The sequence below is a fragment of the Dendropsophus ebraccatus genome, chromosome 11, assembly GCF_027789765.1.
Source record: "Dendropsophus ebraccatus isolate aDenEbr1 chromosome 11, aDenEbr1.pat, whole genome shotgun sequence".
Classification (NCBI taxonomy): Eukaryota; Metazoa; Chordata; class Amphibia; order Anura; family Hylidae; genus Dendropsophus; species Dendropsophus ebraccatus.
The window spans coordinates 38,998,045-39,018,385 of record NC_091464.1 but is presented as its reverse complement, the minus strand read 5'-3'; the positions used below and the strand labels follow the sequence as shown (position 1 = coordinate 39,018,385).

At 44.0% G+C, this 20,341-nt stretch overlaps 1 protein-coding gene across 3 annotated transcripts in view; it reads left to right on the top strand.

Moving 5' to 3' along the window:
* The first annotated feature begins 926 nt into the window (after window positions 1–926).
* The window catches only part of RPS6KA3 (ribosomal protein S6 kinase A3), a 95,713-nt gene continuing 76,298 nt past the window's right edge, over window positions 927–20,341 (top strand). For 2 of the 3 annotated variants that reach the window (XM_069945776.1, XM_069945775.1), the window contains exons 1-2: window positions 927–1,227; window positions 18,879–18,929. In XM_069945776.1, the coding sequence (XP_069801877.1) occupies window positions 1,165–1,227; window positions 18,879–18,929 (114 nt within the window). In that variant the 5' untranslated portion in view covers window positions 927–1,164. Of the gene's footprint in view, window positions 1,228–1,277; window positions 1,363–18,878; window positions 18,930–20,341 lie in introns of those variants that run through there. The other variant, XM_069945777.1, reaches the window with a different exon arrangement.

Genomic DNA, 20,341 nt, shown 5'->3' with positions numbered 1-20,341 from the left:
GTCAGCTGATTGTTGTCTTTCAACAGGCTGAATGGCAATGATCAGCCTGGCAACAATCTGCTGCCGTCGCTCCGTGCAACCAGAGCGGCGGCAACAGACCGCTGCTGTCTTCTATGGGCTGCCCGGACGATCTGGCGGTTACACGCTGTTGGTGCGTGTAATAGCGCCAGGGGAACGAGGAGCGAGCACTGACCTGACAGGTCGGCGCTCGCTTGCTCTCCACATCGCCGCGTGTAATAGGGGATTTAGGGTGCATTTACACAGACAGATTATCTGACACATTTTTTAAGCCAAAGCCAGGAATAGATTTGAAAACAGGATAAATCTCAAGTCTTTCCTTTATGAGCTGTTCTCTGTTTATAGTCTGTTCCTGGCTTTGGCTTCAAAAATCTGTCCGATAAATCTGTGTAAAGGCAGCCTTGTGGTGTGTTTACACAGACAGATTATCTGACAGATAGTTAAAGCCAAAGCCAGGAAAAGACTATAAACAGAGAACAGATCATAAAGGAAAGACAGAGATTTCTCCTCTTTTCAGAGCCATTCCTGGCTTCGGCTTCAATAATCTGTCAGATATCTGTCAGTGTAAACGCACCAGTGTGTCTAGTCCCATGTGGTACAAGATACAGCAAATGCATTTCAGAACTAAACTTCCACTACTCCAAGTTTTTACTATATAACATACACAGCAATAAAGCAAGTGATAATGTGGAAAAAAAAACTTCTCCGGCAACTAAACCTGCTTCCAAAACATACGCTCGAACTGCCTCAACCAAGATGGCTGCCCTGACGTACTCCCTTCGGATCCGCCCACATTCGGCCCCGCCCCGTTCTTATCTCCCTGTCACCTGTTGCCCCTATACTGAGGGCGGGGAATTCCAACGCCTACCCGATGACGTCACTATGACGTCGGGAACCCTCGCTGCGAACGGCAGGTACTGCTGAGGACGCCATGTTGTGAGAGGAAGTAGAAATCAGTGTGTGAGTGAGTGTGAAGGGAGAGGAGCTGCACTGGAGCGGTACACGTTCGCCCGCTACCGGACAGGCGAGCACGGAGCTCACAGTACAGCGGGCAGCCAGCTCTGGGAGTCGGGACCTTTTGTCGCGTCTGTGAAGGCTGTGCGGGAAGCCCCGGGGCTCTCTGCTGCTCGTACGGCGCCGGGGAAGATGCCGCTGGCGCAGCTGGCAGACCCGTGGCAGAAACTGCCGGTGCAGAAAGTGGAGAGCGAGGTGAGCCGGGGCACGGAGGGGGAGGGCGGGCAGGTCGGCTCCTGTCAGCCCCGGGCGGCAGGAAATCAGCCGCCACAAGGAAACTGATGGGACGGAACGCACACAACTTTGTCACCGGCTGCAGCTGTGTGTGATGTATGTGATGTATATACACATACTGCCTAATATGTGTGTGATGTATATCCTACCTGCCTAGTATATGTGTGATGTATACCCTACCTGCCTAGTATATGTGTGATGTATGCCCTACCTGCCTAGTATATGTGTGATGTATACCCTACCTGCCTACTATATGTGTGATGTATACCCTACCTGCCTAGTATATGTGTGATGTATATACACATACTGCCCACTATATCTGTGATGTATACCCTACCTGCCCACTATATGTGTGATGTATACCCTACCTGCCCAGTATATGTGTGATGTATACCCTACCTGCCCAGTATATGTGTGATGTATACCCTACCTGCCTAGTATATGTGTGATGTATACCCTACCTGCCTAGTATATGTGATGTATGCCCTACCTGCCCACTATATGTGTGATGTATGCCCTACCTACCTAGTATATGTGATGTATGCCCTACCTGCCCACTATATGTGTGATGTATGCCCTACCTGCCCACTATATGTGTGATGTATACCCTACCTGCCTAGTATGTGTGTGATGTATACCCTACCTGCCTAGTATATGTGTGATGTATACCCTACCTGCCTAGTATATGTGTGATGTATACCCTACCTGCCTAGTATATGTGTGATGTATACCCTACCTGCCTAGTATATGTGTGATGTATACCCTACCTGCCTAGTATATGTGTGATGTATACCCTACCTGCCTAGTATATGTGTGATGTATACCCTACCTGCCCACTATGTGTGATGTGTACCCTACCTGCCCACTATATGTGTGATGTATACCCTACCTGCCCACTATATGTATACCCTACCTGCCCACTATATGTGTGATGTATACCCTACCTGCCCACTATATGTATACCCTACCTGCCCACTATATGTGTGATGTATACCCTACCTGCCCACTATATGTGTGATGTATACCCTACCTGCCCACTATATGTGTGATGTATACCCTACCTGCCCACTATATGTGTGATGTATACCCTACCTGCCTAGTATGTGTGTGATGTATGCCCTACCTGCCTAGTATGTGTGTGATGTATACCCTACCTGCCCACTATGTGTGATGTGTACCCTACCTGCCCACTATATGTGTGATGTATACCCTACCTGCCCACTATATGTATACCCTACCTGCCCACTATATGTGTGATGTATACCCTACCTGCCCACTATATGTATACCCTACCTGCCCACTATATGTGTGATGTATACCCTACCTGCCCACTATATGTGTGATGTATACCCTACCTGCCCACTATATGTGTGATGTATACCCTACCTGCCTACTATATGTGTGATGTATACCCTACCTGCCTACTATATGTGTGATGTATACCCTACCTGCCTACTATATGTGTGATGTATACCCTACCTGCCTAGTATATGTGTGATGTGATGTATACCTTACCTGCCCGCTGTGTGTGTGACGTATGCCCTACCTGCCTGCTGTGTGTGTGATGGGCACAGTACCTGGGCAGAGTTCCTGGCTATGGGGCAGTGCCGGACAGGAGAGTTAAGGTCACAGGACTGTAGGTGACATCATGGGACTAGCGATGACAGCTCCTGTCAGCCCCAGTTGAGTAAGTGACAGCATAGCACTGTAAGTGACAGTACAGAACTATGGGTGACAGCACAGGGTCAAACATAACTCCTGTAAGTAACAGCACAGGACTGTAGCTAGTAGCACATAACTACATGTGATGGTTTACAGGACTTGAGGTGACAGCACAGGACAGTAGAGGACAGCATAGAACTACAGCACTGCAGGTGACAGCCCAGGACTACAGGCAGGGGTCGCTGGGGACGGCACAGGACTGTAAATGACAGCATAGGGACTGGAGGTGCCAGCGCAGGACTACAGGGACTGGAGGTGCCAGCGCAGGACTACAGGGACTGGAGGTGCCAGCGCAGGACTACAGGGACTGGAGGTGCCAGCGCAGGACTACAGGGACTGGAGGTGCCAGCGCAGGACTACAGGGACTGGAGGTGCCAGCGCAGGACTACAGGGACTGGAGGTGCCAGCGCAGGACTACAGGGACTGGAGGTGCCAGCGCAGGACTGTCAGTGCGGGACATGCACTTGCTTGACACTTGCCGTTACATTTGCTGGCAGTCTGGGGAGGAGTTCTCACAGTGTCCTCAGAATGCCATCAAGGTGATGGATCCCTGCAGGAGGGCACAGCCCTTGTACATGACAGCTGATCTTCCTATTGCTGCCATCACGGTGATCAGAGATGATGAAGTTCTCTCAGTGATTGATGTGAGAGTCCTGTACATCGCTCTGTGTCATCCGCACCACATGGGGTTTCTTATCCTTTCTATTCATTCATACAAAGACTGGAAATCTGCTGAACTTACCAGAGAGCAGGCGGCACAGTAGTGTGGGCCGGCTAATGACTGCTGGGAGGACGGGACGGCTGTCACTGGCCAGTAGCCCTGGAGGTGGCCGTCCATTGTGTGCACAGTCCTCCGCTCTCCTTCTATCCAGCAAACTTCTCTCTGCTGCTTCCCGCACTCAGTCTACGCTGTCAGCCTGGTCACAGTGGATTTCCTGATCAGCCATTGATGTTTTGGAAACGTGTTAGAATTCAGGATAATAGATTTCCTTCCATAAATTGCGTTAGTAATAAGGGTGAAAGCAAACTGTTTGTGGATCAGTAAGAGGTTACCTAAGGTTTCTTTTACACTCGATTGAGATGCTGTGGAAAATTCTGTACAAAAATGTTAAACTTACACCCCGAATCTTGGTTGGAGGACCTCCCCCGATGCTCCCCCACCTTGGGTCCTGCCCATGATCTCCACCGGAACATTATACACAGATGGGTTGCCTACCTGCCTCAGACAGGCCGTTTGTCCTCCTTGTTTTATGTACTTGTTTCGTTAGGAGGAAAATATTACCGGTTTATGATCAAAGTCAGTCTGTTTCTATGTATTTATGAAATGAGAAAATATCTTAAATAAAGAATGTTTAAAAAAAAAATGGGTTATCCAGCGCTACAAAAACATGGCCACTTTCCCCCTACTGTTGTCTCCAGATTGGGTGCGGTTTTGAAACTCCGTTCCATTGAAGTAAATGGAGCTTAATTGCAAACCGCACCTGAACTGGAGACAAACAGTAGGGGGAAAGTGGCCATGTTTTTGTAGTCTTGGATAACCCCTTTAATTGATAGGTTTTTGTGAGGGTGTTAGGACTCTCTTGTCCATATATGTATTATACGTGTATTAGGACTCTCTTGTCCATATGTGTATTATACGTGTATTAGGACTCTCTTGTCCGTACTTGTGGTCTTCCAGATTAGTAATGGCCCAAGACGTTCAGTTTAGGCTGCTCTATTGCACTTTATGTGATGAATTCGCTGTAGGTTTGTATAGGTGTCTGTTGCCTGTGTGTGCCACCCTCCATAGCTTCCCCAGGATCCTTTGTTAGGTGCGGATGGATTCACATGCCCTCGGCTTGATGTCCTTTTCACCCTTTAAACCTGGCTGAGTAATTGGGCATTAGGAGCTATGGAGGAGAGCCAGAAAGCGCATTCCCTGCTGCCGTCATGTCACTTCTTGCTCATCTGTAACTTGACCATTCTAGCATTCATCTCCCCTAAAAGCAGGCGGTCTGGCAGGCAGAGGCAGTGGATTATTTATGAGGTTGGAGACCTCTAGGCTCATACATTTCTCAGCTCATGTTGCGGGAGGAAGAGGCCCCAGTACATGAGATGTGTCACTGCAGAGAGGTGCTTGGCCTCCTTTGTTCTCGGAGCTTGAATCCAGGTCCATCTTTTTAGTCTGCTACAAAGACACACACACAAAAAAAAAAAATCAGCATTGTGTTGGCTGAGTTGCTATATTGTGAATGAGTGTAGGATTTGCTCATCTCATTCTCCGTCAGCAGGGTGTGGTCGCAGGGTAGTTTAGTTGTGACATTGCAATGTTACTCAGATTCTCCTGTGATCTGGCTGCATCATCTGTGGGTGGTAATGAGTGTGCGGGAAGCAGGGCGAGTGTCCACAATGTTTGCACTCCTATGTAATGTAAGCAGGCAGTGTGCGCACCTGATGGAGAACTCTCTTGGGGGATCATCGTGAACGTCTGCTGATTACAGTTTACCCTCATAATGACACGTGGGACACTGTACCATTAGCAGCCTGTCAGACGCATCTCTGTAGGATTCTCCAAAGAATTTAGAGGGAAAAAAATAGACTGGGTTATTTAAAGCATTTCCTTTGTTTTAAATTTTAACTGTTTGTATAGCTGGGCTTATAGTATGTCACAGAATTGTAATCGTTTATGTGAAGGTAATACCAACTACATACATTGTAGCTACTTTGTATTCTTGAGCGCTTCTTGTCCTTAAAGGGAACCATTCACCCTGTGGCCCCGGCAGAAACTGACATACAGTGACATAAAGGTCAATATACTTACCACATCGCTCCCGGTCCCGTCCCGGATCCCGTTGTTGGCACGGAGAAATCGCTGATTCTTCTTCTCCCGCCCATTATGGTAATGAGCTGAGATGAGTCCAACGTCCATAGGAAACGACGGACGAGTCCAACTTATTCATGAGGTCCTCTTCTCGTCGCCGCCCATCCACGCCTCCTGGAACTTGATTGACGTCTTCAGTCTTCTGACGAATTCCCGCGCAGGCGCTGTTGCGATGGTCTCTTCATCTCGCCTGCGCGGTAAACAGGATACGTATTCAAGACAATCGGCGCACGTGCAGTAAACAGTGAAGCTGTGGAGCGGCTTCAATTGTGAACTGCACATGCGCCGAAAACGACTGTCACGGCGCCTGCGCGGGATCCGGCGAGAAGAAAGAAGACGAGGAGGAAGAGGACCCGACGTCAATCAAGTGTCGGAGGTGGAGAGAAGGCTGGACTTCGGACCCGGCGGCGCTCATTACCATAATGGGCGCGAGAAGAAGAATCGGCGATTTCTCCGTGTCAACAACGGGATCCGGGACGGGACCGGGAGCAGCGATGTGGTAAGTATATTGACCTTTATGTCACTGTATGTCAGTTTCTGCCGGGGCCACGGGGTGAATGCTCTTTCTTTTTTTTTTTTTTTTTCTCCTGATCCAATTTTCTTACCTATTAAAATAAATATTCAGTTAACATCTGTTAGTTTTAACATCTATTATGGGATAATTACACTAAACATCTCCATAGGAGAGCAGAATTAAAGCCCTGTTGGATCTTGTCATGTGAATTCTTTGGACGGAAATCAGATCTGTGGCAGAAATTTTCGCCATGTGAACAACAGAGCAGAAATCCCATTTGACACAATGGGACAGTGCTCTGTTCATATTTTACTGACAGAATTTCAAGTGGAATCTGTGGGAAATTAAGCGCGGATTCAGCTTCAAATACCGCGATGAATCCTCAGTGGGAACATACCCTTATGTTGAAAGACCATGATTAACGATTTCTCGCTCTTCGTTTGCTTTTTAGCTGAATTTACATCAGCAGATAATTGCTTAAATGCGATCGCGAAGTTTTGAACAGTAATCGCTACAAGTAAAAGGACCATTAGTCTGCCAGTGTTGGGCACTTATCACAGCTTCCCTCTATGGTATCATGAACTTTTCCTAGTATGTATGTTAAACGGAGGCAATTTGGAAATATCTACCTTGCTCACCCTTTGGTCGGCCATTTTCAATATATTGCTGCTGGTGCTTCTATAACAAACATGTTGTGCTTACCTCTCTGTGCTCCCTCAGTGCCCTCCTATGATGTCACAGGTGTCCCCTGCTGACTGCAGAGCTTCCACTTCCGAGAGCCAATCACTGTCTGAGACTGGACAGCACCACGGTCAGTGGTTGGCTGGTCACTCCCAAGACAAGTTCATCTTGGAAGTGGAGGCTCTGCAGACACCTGTGACACCACACGCGGCGGCGTGCATCTCTGCCCGTGCCATAGACAATATTCTATGCACGGGCGGATTCCGCATGCCGCCGAAAGAACTGACGTGTCAATTCTTTCGGCAGAATCCGCCCGTGCATAGAATATTGTCTATGGCACGGGTGGAGATGTGCGGGGCCACATGCGGGTACGAGTGACGGAATGCACTGTGCGTGATACGCGAGGATTCTGTAGTGTGCACGCACCTTATAAGAGCATGGAAAGGTAGAAAAGGCCGATCACCAGACAACGTGCTGAAAGCCCAGCGTTGATGGCCTACATGCCGATGCTCAACATGCTTCATTACAGCTCGGTGCATATCTGTACAGTTCCCCCGCTCCCAGCACGGACGGAGGGGGAGTCCCTTACATGCATTCAATGTCCGTGTTCCGTGCAGAAGATGGAACGTGTGAATGTGGCCTTAGAGATTCATCTTGCAGAGAGGCCATTTATGTCGTATAAAAGGGTATCATTTACACTATCATTTGCATGCAGTTATTGTAGTGGAAGTAATTGGAGTGTTTGAAAAAACCATCCTGTAAATTCACACGTTGCTTTGTGGTGCTGAAAAACACATCCACAGCTACAAACCATACGCCAAACCTTGGAAGCTCCCATGGCTTTACTGTAACAGTGGTGTAGATCTTCCTCTGACAACTACGTTTTCAGACTTGGAAGGAGTGTTTGGCTAGGATACCTCCAGTTGTGTCCAGGTCACGCTGGTCCGGTCAGAACTGGCATGATGCATAAACAGTGTAGGAAGACAGTAAGAAATTTGCCACAATTTTGAGAGGCAAGCACAGGTAGAGGTCCAACACACCTTTATGGGTGTGTGTTTTTTTTTTTTTGTTTTTTTTTTCATTACTGCTCCATACATTATGGAATCTTTAAATGGCCGTGTGCATGAGGACTAAAGCCCGATTCACAAGTCTGTGATAACCGGATATCACAGATTGGACTCTACGGGACTCCCTGTATCATAATTTAGTATTAAACGGTGAGCTCCAGAACAGTTAAAGTTGTCTTAGAGACACTGTGTAACTGATGGTGCCAGTAACAGCACACAGGAAAACTGGGGTAAAAGTATCACTTTACACACTATGCTATTCAGATCACCACAGTATAAGAAATTATCATGCAGGGAGTCCCTTAGTGACTCCTTTACTTTGTCGTTCAGCTGCATTGCTCCTATTACAAAGGTGATGTGCAGCCCACAAAGTGATTGTTTAACTTGTCTAAACAAAGCTTGTTCTTTAGGGCTGTTACACAGTGCGTGTTCTCTCTGTGTGATAGGGTCCTTAGTAGTGTTAAGTGAACTTGCTATATTGTTTAGGTTCTGTAGTGTTTAATGCTCGCCATAAGGGGGGAACCTGCTAACCCCACTCCCATAGACCCATACCCCCAAAAAACACAATAAACACATGTTTGGCGGAAATTGCAGCATACGCTGCACTTTATTTAACATTGTTAACAGAAGCGGGGAGGCCCGACACAAATCACGCCCTTTCAGCCAGGAAACTAAAAGCGACCATTTACTGAGGGTAGCCCGGACCAGATCTGCCCTCCCCCATTGGCAGCAGCGCTCCCGTATAGGAGAACTGTCCCTGTCAATGAGGCCCAAGTGCAAACCTGGGCTGAAAGGATCGTGATTTCCACCTCACAATATCACAGTCCATACAACCAAACATACAGATAAATACAATACATCCAATATATAACAAGGGTGGGATCTTGAAAAGTGCTGTCTCCCCCTGGTCTGGCTACCGGTCCTTTTGTACTCTAAAACCCCGCCCCCTTTACCACCTAACTCAGCTCACTACCTCCCCCTGGTATTCCCTCCGCGTACTAATGACCCCTTTGTCTCTACACAAAGGCCATACCTGTTCGCCCCTCCCCCACCCTCTTGACGGGGCCATCTTGGCTTCTTAGCTTACCTGTAACCAAACAACTGCCACCATTACACTCAGACTTCAAACTAACAAAACCCCACTAACCCTGTTGTGGTCGTAGAGACCCCCCTTATGGCTCCTCGCTGGGAGGCCCCTTTATCCCCAACTCGTCACACTTTTGACTCCATAGCCATAGGCTGTAGCCATGTTTTCCTGGCAGCCCTAGGGCAGCATCCAACTTCTGCAGCCGCCAGGAGACAAGTGCCAAAAGTTCAGGTCCAGAGAATGTTACCAAGCCAAATAATAGTCCTTAGGCATTAAATTGGTGCTGTCCTTTAAGCAAACTTTAAACAGATTATAGTACTCCCTTGCCAAAGACCTCAGACTTATTTCCAACACTCCCAGTTTCAAGCGTGCCCTGAGGACCCATCTCTTCAGGTGTGCTTATAACCTTTCGTAATCTCGTCTCCCTTTGCTATCCCCTCTCCATCCTCTCTATAACTTCTGTGCTAGTTACACTTTCCTTGTTATCTTAGAAAATGGCTTGTTACTGGCTCGCCCAGTCACCTATAGGCACTTAAGAGATTCCATGTACAATGACTGGAACATTGACAAATAAAGCACCTCTCGTGTTACTCCCAGTTATCCTAGTCTGTAAGCTCTTGAGAGCAGGTCTCTAATACGGTATTTTAATTTATTCATTGTATAATTTAATATATAACCTCTATTGTATTTAAATAAGCGCTGCGGAATCTGTTGGTGCTATACAAATAAATATTATTATTATTATTATTATTATTATTATTATTATTATTATTATTATTATTATTATTATTATTAGAAACTTTGTAATGTATCTAATGCTTGTTATCTAGCATTTTACCTTTTCCCGCTCCCTGCTGTCATCTACTCTTGGGATGTGTTCAAACTACGAAATCCACGCAATTCTGTAGTGTGAACGCAGGTTTAGAATCTGCTTAGCAATGACTTTTGTTTACTGGTTACCACTTGTAATCTGATTCCTGGGCTAGATACAAGTCTGTGGAGAGAGGGAGGAGGAAAGGAGGGTGAAAGATGGCTAAAGGCCCTATTCCGCTGAACGGTTATCGACCGTCACGGCCGATAAACATCCCGTGGAATAGGAGGCAACGATCAGCCGACATCGTTCATGTCGGCTGATCGTCAAAGTAGTTTGTCTTTCAACATGTTGAAAGACAAACCACTTATACAGCAGCGACCTGCTGCTGCCGCCACTCCGTGGAGTAGGAACAGCTGCTATATCCTATGGGCTGCCAGGACAATCGCTAGATTGTCCGGGCAGCCCATAGAGGAAAGCTATTCCACTGAGCGACGGAAACAGATTGCTGCTATCACGTTTTGTCTTTCAACATGTTGATGTGAGTGATGATCGGCCAACATCATTCATGTTGGCTGATCGTTGCCTTCTATTACACAGGACGGTTATCGGCCAAATATAGCTGATAATCGTTCTGTGTAATAGAGTAGCATTTTCAAAGCAGTCTGCTGAAAAGTGCCATATACAAGATTAATAAACAGGACCTCTGTTTTTATGATTGATTGGGGCCTGCAACAATCATCCATCCATCCTTGTGTTGATTGGTTTTGTTACCTCCGGAAGAAGCTGGTTACGCAGCAGAACGTACGTCAGGTTTGTGACCCCGGACCCCCGCTAACTGTTTAACTTTGTATATGCAGCTTAGTGGTTGGCTCGAGCGGAGCAATTGCTACACTGCTCTCCGTTTGGCTGTCCTCCTGTCCTGGTTCTTTCCCCTCTTTACAAGTATTCACTGCATCTGTGACTCTGAGGCATGTCATTGATTTATTTATTTTTTTCTTTCATATTTATTTATGCACAGTTGCATTTTTATTGTCTGTATGTAGGGGGAACACTGCACTGCATACTATTATTTTTTAGGGTTCTCATCCCAGGGTCTCTGTGTTTTTGTCTGCATGTTTTTTTTTGTCATGCTCCACTAACCCAGAATGTCTGGGTGTTTCATCCTTATGTACTAATAAAAATAATCTCTATTTTCCCTTAAACGCATTCCTTCCTCTTTCCTTGTGTTGATTGTGGGACACAACTTTAACTTCTGCATTTACCATGATCCAGTGAAACATGTTCTCCATTTTTCCAAAAGATAGCCCCCATGGAGGTACAGCGAGGATCCATACACCTGTGTGCTTGTGCCATTATGGTGCCACACAAGTGATGGCGCTGCTGTGCGTGGAGGAAGTTGCGACTCTCTCCCTCTCACCTGCTGGCTACATAGACACTTGGTTTGTTTGACAGGGTCTTCCTGTTTATATTGAAGTCTAAAAGCAAATGTATAGTTTACTTGCACTGGACTGTATGTGTGATGAACGTCACGTCTCCCTGAGAACTTTCTTATCATTTTTACCTCAATTTGAAATTATTTTTGCCACATTTTTTCTTTTTTTTTTTTTTTTTTTTTTTTGTAAGCATACATTGAGCTACATCCCAAACCGATTCCATTACTTTTCTATATAAAGTCTGCTATTGATTACATGGAAAAACTGTACTGATTTGACCCTGCATGGATTTGGCCTTAGGGGGCTTTCTCACATGTTATTTTGATGCAGTTCTTCGAGCGACTGCATCATAATGGGAGATGTTCTCACCACGGCTTCATCTGTGCAGTAATAGGTTAGCAGGATCAGTGGGGCATCATAGGGGCTTTTTTGAGACGCTAAATCCTAGCTTCACATAGACAGCTCTCTAAATATATTATGAAGTTTGAAGGCTTTTTTTCCCCCATGTTCTATGGGTTAAAGGGTTTTTCCATTTTCCAGAGAAATGACTGCAATATACTGTGTGTATATTATTATTACTATTATTATTACTATTATTATTATTATTATTATTATTATTATTGTTTTTTTTTTTTCATATATATTACACAATATATTCTGTGCAGCATTATTCTGTCCGTACATTGCATCGGCACTGCTATGTGTGGCTGGAAGGGCTACAGGGCACTTCCAGCCACCCAGCTATGGAGGGAGCTGTGCATGGCCCCGTTCACTTGAATAGGTGGCTGGGTGATGTTCTGCAGACTGTAATGCTACATCAGCACTGCGGACCCTTAATTTTCAGGATCCTGGGGGGTCTTATAGGTTGTATGCCACCCATGGTAATATGCCGTCACTCTATAAGATACTTGTTTAATTGCGTTCAGTGGTAATAGATTTTCTAGCCAGACTCGTTCGGCGTTGTCTTAGCAGAAATGAATTTGTCTACAAGCTATTCTTTGGGACAGGTGATATGTATTCTTGTCTTGGCATTGTGAGCAGCTTATCTGAAGAGAATGAAGTGCATATGAAGTGATTTGATGTGTGAACAATGTCTGACCGCGGGATGTGAAATTGTTTGCAGCAGCTGTAGTCAGTAGGTATTTGTGTGGAGGAGCCAGCAGCAGGTTGTGAGACTCAAGAGGACTCCTGAGAAAGCTCCAGACTTCAATGGTGTGTTAGAAATGTACACAACTGTGCTAAGAGCAACTGGGTTCTTCGGATCAGCTAAAGGGCCTACTGTCTGTACAGATGTGCTGCAAATATTGAGTGTAGGTGCAATGCGTTTAGTTGTCCTGGGCATTTCCACAAGCACCAGTGATGGTGATATAGTATTAGGCAAGGACTGCACACTGACAGTCTGTAGCAGGGTTAGGGAACCTTGGCTCTCCAGCTGTTGCAAAATTACAACTCCCATCAAGCTTCAGCTTTGGCTGTCCAGGCATTGTGAGAAGTTATAGTTTTTGGACAGCTGGAGAGCCAAGGTTCCCTACCCCTGGTCTATAGGAATGCATTGAGTTGCATGCTTATCTTGTGTAATGGAGACTGTCATGCAGCGGCGGGCGGATGTTTGGGTGACCTTTAGGCCAGTTTCATGATGCTGTATAATAATAGTACCAGTAATAATTTTTTGTATATCGCCAACAGATTCCGCAGCACTTTGCAATTCTGGGGGTACATACATAGACAAAAAACAGACATTACAGAGATCTACATATAATTATCCATACATGAGGAGTGAGGGCCCTGCTTGTATGCATGAGCTTACAGACTATTAGGAGGTCCTGTATTACAGTGTCAGCCCTCTAAACTACACAATTTTACTGAGCCAATGTCTATAAGCCCCTGTAATCCAAGTTCTGAGGTGTGGGTGCTGTAGCAGTAGTACATGCCCTAAAATACAATTCTATACAAACAATGTAAATCCGTGTTAAAATAAAGACGTGTTTGTACTTGCACTAAATCTGCTGTGGCTGCATTCCCTTATTTTCCCAATCTTATGACAGATCTAAATCAGAACATCAGTGCCGTACCCTAACCGGGTTAATGCCGGCCTGTAACTGCATCAGCTAACTAGTAGCTTGTAGTATAAAAAAAAATTATAAATGAAACGTTTTATTTACTAGTTAGTAATAACTGCAAACAAAGATCCTAATACTGATGAATAGAAAGTAGCAGAATGTTTCACTTCTAAGCTTCAGATAAATTACACTGGGGAACTACAACTTCTAAAGGTTAAAATAAGCATATGTAGAGCTATATGTAGAAACTGTAATATTTATTATATTTTAGTCTAAAATATGTTCAGCTTTTCTTGGAGAGATGAGGTTATTCGCGTACAGGCTCATGGACTAGGCTCGGTGTATCTGCTTCATGCCAGGGAATAGTGGGGGTCTTAGCATCTGGACCACTCTTCTTACCCCACTGCTCAAAACTTTTAATATGTTACTATGCAAAGTAAAGGGCCTGCTGTCCACTTCCTGCTTTGGGTGGAGGACAGACAGCTCCATAGTCATTAGCTGTTCTGGCAAGCAGCACTGTGTTCCTCTGCTCTGCAATCTGCTGTTCTTTGTTGCACTCTGCTATTCTAGGTCCTGTCCTGACAGCTCTACAGGGCTGGGAGCTGTCATTGTGAAAAAGGATTGCTGCAGATAAGATGCCAGCACACATCTATTCACCAATGTATACTCTGAGATTCAGACCACTCCTCCTTTAGAGCAGTGAACAGTGAATGTGTGGCTGATGGCAATACATTTGAATGGCTGCAAAAACAATAGTGATCATTTGTGTGGCCCAAATGCACGATTTATAGTACGTTCTAAAGGCATTGCAAAGAGCGCCAATGTACCTGATCACCCTGGACGACTTAAGATTGTTTGTTGTAAAAGGACCCTTAGAGTGCCTAGCAGGGAGAGAGAGCTTAAAAGGTAAATAGAACAAATTAGAAAGTTTCTTCACTTTCAATGACCTACTGTTTTAGGTATAGAATTTCCTACTGGCAGAGGGCTACTTTGCATACTTTCTTCACATGTTGCATCACATGGCTTATAAGACTCTATATGCCAGTTTGATGGTCTCCTCAAGGAGTGACCTCCAGACCTCCAGTTATTGGCTGTAATCTGTAATTCCTCCACAGGGGAGATGAAGCATTACACAGTGCCTATTGAGATGATTGTTTTGTCTGTGTCATACAGGACAGGTCATCCAGAGGAAGCATGTGAAGAAATGACATTACTGGGGAATGTGGCCTGGAAACAGTAATCACTGTGTGCAAATGACCGGAAATCCCATCATTATCTAACCTACATAAAAGCTTTATGGTCTGATCATTATCGGAATGGGTCATAGCAGAGATTATCCTATCAGAGCTAAGTGTCTTATCACATGACACAGCGACAATTGCCTGAACATGTGATCCCGTTTTGTTTCCTTTTGTAATGTAGATTAGTGCTAGGGTTCCTATAGCAGAGGAAAGCTAAATACCAGGTAACAATGACGGGAGTTCTGTTCGTGCAGTATGACCACCATCAGAGACGCATTTTATTCTCATTATAAACCACTTGATGGTTTCTGTATGAGTACCATGCCTGGTAACTGCATGCCATCTTTTAATGCATTGCTATGGTAAATCTTATACCTCCTGCTGCCATGGGGAAAGAACCAGGAAATAGATCTATTTTCAACTATTCTTTCTTCCCGAAGGCTACCATGGAAACAGATGATCCTTTACCCTCTACTATATCAATATGCATCTTCATTATTGTACAGTCTCTTGCATCCTTATGGTTATTTAGTCCGTATATAAGCTGAGCGTGTGCGGTGGTGCTCGGCCCAGGAATAGAGAAGATTTAGTGGGACACATGCCTTCACAGAAAAGGGAAGTTCTTAAAAATGTTATACCGCAGATATTTTTATGAAGAACTGGTAAGTATATTTGCCTACTATAGTATATTTGTAGCTGTGAAATCCCCATCCTGCTCGCCGTTTAGTTAGAATACTTTGGGTATTTAATGGTAACTCTTCACAACGTAGTAATGGACAGAGGCTGACGTGTAGTTTAGATTTCACTCGTTCAAGATATCAGCGGATTTCATGGTTTAAGTTTTTAAACTTTTTTTATTTTTATTTTCCCAGATTCCTTCTTTAAAAATGTTTTATGCCATGTTTGAGCATTTTACGTTATATGGGTTTGGAGTTAGGTTAGATACTCTGCCGAACCAAGTAAATCCACTGTTTAGCTCAGTAGAGGCTTGTTGAAGGTTGGATTTACATTACATAAAATTTTTATAGATTAATAACTACATATGTATATGTGTGTGTGTGTGTGTGTGTGTGTGTGTGTGCGCACTTTTTTTGTGTGTGACTGCTGAAAATGAAAATCGTAGCCCACCGTGCATTGTTTGGTGAGAGCGCCCTCAGCGATATTAGCATTCATACCTTAGTGCCGATTTCCTGATGTATATTGGCAAAGTTCTGCCCAAATGCAGTGTCATTAGCTTCTCTGAATGTTGAATAGGAAGAGCTAAGCAGAAATAAAATTTTTTGGGCAAAGATTAAAGCGATTGTACCATCAGGTGGCACAGTCTTTTTTTCAAAACTCTGACTTGTTCCTGTGCGTAGCGCTGTCCTTTTCTCGTGCACCAGCCCAGCTCTACGCACAGGAGGTGGGCCTGGCTCCCCCCAAGTGTACAACATTTCCACTTATCTGTGAGAATCCATTTTGATCAGTATTTCTAACCAAAAACCTATGATGGCAAGATTTGTACCTCTATCTATAATGAGCAAGATGTGGACCAAATACTGACCAAAATAATGTGTAACCTTTTAAAGGGGAATCTGCACTGCTTAAAGCACTATTGTCAAGGAGGTGCTGCCAGTGTTCAGCATGCACACCTCCTTCCCCCACCCCTACATGCCTTAACTAATTGAGGTACAGGGCTCAATGCTGGAAGCCAAGCCCTGTACTTCAGTCATGCGGCAGAGGGACAAGGCAAGCATGCTCTGGCTTGGCAACATCTCGTTGACATTTGAGCTCTAAGCATGATATGTTTTTAAAGCATAGGAAAGGAAAGCGGATTAAAATTACTACTTTTCTGGCATTTCTGGCTTTGGTCTTTGTTTATCCCACCTACCAAAAATAGGGAGAAAAGAATGATCAAAATGTCTTATGTTCCCCAGAATTCCACCAATTAAAACTATAGTTAATCCCACACAAAATGTGCATATATATATATATATATATATATATATATATATATATATATATATATATATATATATATATATATATATAATGCTGATAGAATTATAAAACATAATACGAGGAGATATTTACAACTGTCTGAGTAAAAAGTTTAGCTGTGATTGGAAACTAGAGAAAAATGAATGTGGAAATGGAGAACTTATGGTAAAAATGGATACTGCAGTATGCCGTACTGCAGAATACGTTTCCCATTGACCTTATGAAAACAAGCATTGGAATGGATCAGGTGTTTTTTGTGTTTGTGTTTTTGTTTGTGATGTGGTTTACATAAAAATGTGGTTGACCATTAAGGTTACTGCAATGGAAACAGTGAAATGGATGGACAGAAAAGCAAAAACAGACAATTCTGGTTATCTCACCAATAGTACATAGTATGATAGTACATATCTGTCTAGTCCTGTGTTTCGAGACTCTTCAATGAGGCTCTGCGGGCTCTTTTGCATATTCATGTTTCCCAGGGGGCAATGCACCTAGGATTTCACTGCATTGAGCGCTTTCACTAGCAGCCGGCAGTGTTATCGTTCGCTGGTCTCCCTAAGATCAGCGATCTGTTTCTCTTACAACACAAAAACAGTCAACCCACAAAATATAGTTGTAATGTTGTTTATTTTCATTTTCTGGTACTTTGTTCATATTTTTCACCTATTACTGCAGCTTGGAGCTCAGGGATTGCTCAGTGTTGAGTGTTTCAAGGTAGCTTGTGTCCTGAACACACTTGTTGTGGATGATGTTGTGAAAAGCCCTTGAGTCATTTTTTTTTTTTTTCCCCTGAATCTGTGTTGTAACTCTGTGTAATGTCTATTTATCAGAAGTGATAGCAGGAAATTGCTGATTTATTAGGTTGCAGTTAAAACAGTTTCTTGAATGGGGTTTCCCCATTTTCGAAGTTATGCATGAAGAATCCTACATGTCTGTCTTTGGGGGTCTGAAATTAAAATGAGCTGCATTATACACTGTACAGTTATGGAAGGTATAGTCTAGAGGTTCAAACCGCTTAGTTCCTAGATGCATTCTGCTTATCAGGCTGTTCCCAGATTCCTAGGACTGGATCCATCTTTCCCAGCACCCAGGGAGGAGCGTCACGGAGCCTGATGAACGAAATACAGATAGGAATGAAGCGCTTTGCTTTGTTCCTACCGTTAATTCACTCATCTCTAGTATATTCATTTTTTTATTTCCTTTAACTCTGGGCACCGACCAGTCACAATTGCTAACAATTGCCTCAGTCGTTCTGAGCACTAGCCCTTGCACGTGACCACGTGACCCATGCGTAGTAACATTCTGCCAGGGATTTGATTTTATTTTTATTTTTTTTCCTGATGCCTTCTGCCTCTGGGCATTTTTTTTTTATTATTTCGGAAAACCCCTTTAAGCATAAATTATCCAGTTATTGCTGGACCTCAGTGAAGATGGTTCTTTAACTATAGGGGGGAATGTGCGATCTCTGCTGGTTTAATAATGGACATTTAGTGATTAGTGAAACGTCAAAGGGGGATTTAGCATCTCATGTATGTCTGTGAATGGGTGTAAAAATGGCGCAAATTGGCGCATTTTTGCTTAGAAATATGCTACTTTGCTGGTTACTTCATGACTGATACATCCAGTTACATTCGTATTTGGACCTCACAGCACAGTCATCAATAGTGAATCTGACTAAATTGTCAGACTAAATGTCTGACTAAAAAAGTTACTCCTGGGCAGATCACACTTATATGGCTATGTCTATTAGCTTGGAGAAACACTAACATTCAATAGCTTCTCAGTGGGTTCAAATCTATCAAGCACCATTTTAATAAATTTGGTGCAAAACAAGAACACCTAAATATAGGAACGCTTCATATATACACAAATACATAAATTCAGTAATACATTTCTCCCAAATTACTGACACTTGGAGGAGCAGGTTAGATATATATTTTAAGACCTAGAACAACTTCAGACAAAAAATAAAAATGACCCATAGAGCTCAGCAAGAAGATATTTTCCCACTAATTCTTTTTGTGCGTTTTATTTGTCAGTGAAACTTTGAGTCTGTCTTTATTTCATTGCCCAATTTTATGGATAATTTTTTTTTTTTTTTTAAAACAAAATGTTGAAAAATGTATGCTAAAATTTTACTTTCTGTTTTATAGAATGGACAGCAGTTTGCTGAGGAATCGATGTGTGAAGAAGACAATGAAAATGTAAGTTTTCTTTGACTATTGCAATGAATAAAATTAAATTATAAGAAAAGTTTGGGTGATCTTAAAAAAAATTATCAGCCGGCAGGGGGAAACATAATAATCATTGCTTACCTCTCAATGTGCCCACAAAGCACCATGTGACAGTCATTTTCCCCCGAGTTCCGATGATGTCACAGTGATGTCCCAACCTGGCTGATGGATTGCCTGGTTAGCCAATCGGTGACTGCAGCCATGTCCCGCTCCAGTCACAGACTGGCCGAGTGGGCAGTTCATCAACCAGGTTGTGACATTGACTGCGAAGGAGATCCTAGTGCCGGTCCTGGAACGGCAGTCCATCATTGCAAGGGCATGGGGAGAGGTGAATAATTGTTTATTTGAATTTTTTTTTTTAATTGCTGGACTTCTAGAAATATTGCATTCATGGACATACTGTCTTCTATGTGTTCTTCACAAAGAACATTCTTGAGTTTGTATTTAGTATTTGACTCATGGTGTGTGGGGGGGGGGTTCTTCCCCTGATCAATTGAGGTGAAAACAGGAACTTTTTTCCCCCTCTGTCACCTGGATGAGAAAGAAACCTGCACTTAGTAAATGCCAGCTTAACAGAGGTGAGCGTAACTCGAGCATGCACAGGTCTGTCTAAACCTGAGCTTGTAGCATTTGATTAGCATTGGCTGAAGAAGTTGCATGCACCCCCCGTAGTCATGTTTCCCAGGCAGCCTTAGGGCTGCATCCAACTTCTTCAGCCACTGCTAATCAAATGCTGCATGGTCAGTAAAGAGCATGCTTGGGATGCTCTTTACTGCTTAGCCATACCCTACCCATAGCAGTGACACACTTCATCTTAGTTTGGCTTAGCAGGCATTTCCTGTGTGTCACAACAAAACAGAATGCACTAACAGCAGGGACCAGCACCATTACAATGGGGTTGGTGGCAGGTGGCCTCTCTTGAGGCTGGTGTCACACACACAGTTTTTAGGAAAAACACTTTAGTTTTTGTATTCAGTTTTGTTTATTTTTTTTGTTAAAGCAAAGGCAAAAGTGGAATTAAAAGTAATTACCATCGGAAGGACTAAATTCCCAATACACCTACCTACAAATCTTATGGCTGAACAATCAGTGATATCTCCCACCAGCCATCTGCTGCGGCTTGTCTTTGACTGAACAAAGGGGTCAGATATGATTTTCCATTACCGCCATCTCCTATCGCCACTGACCTTATCTGTCGGTGGTGGTTCTAGATACCCCCATGCACCTTATATTGATGGCCGAATCCTTCACGACTGGCTGGTTCGTCAGATGAAAGTCTAAAGTGTATGGAGACCTTTTATGCTGGTTCTTCCTGCAATGCCAAAAACTCTATGCATGTGAAACCACCCTAAAAGAGGCTCCTCACTAAACATTGGTCCCTC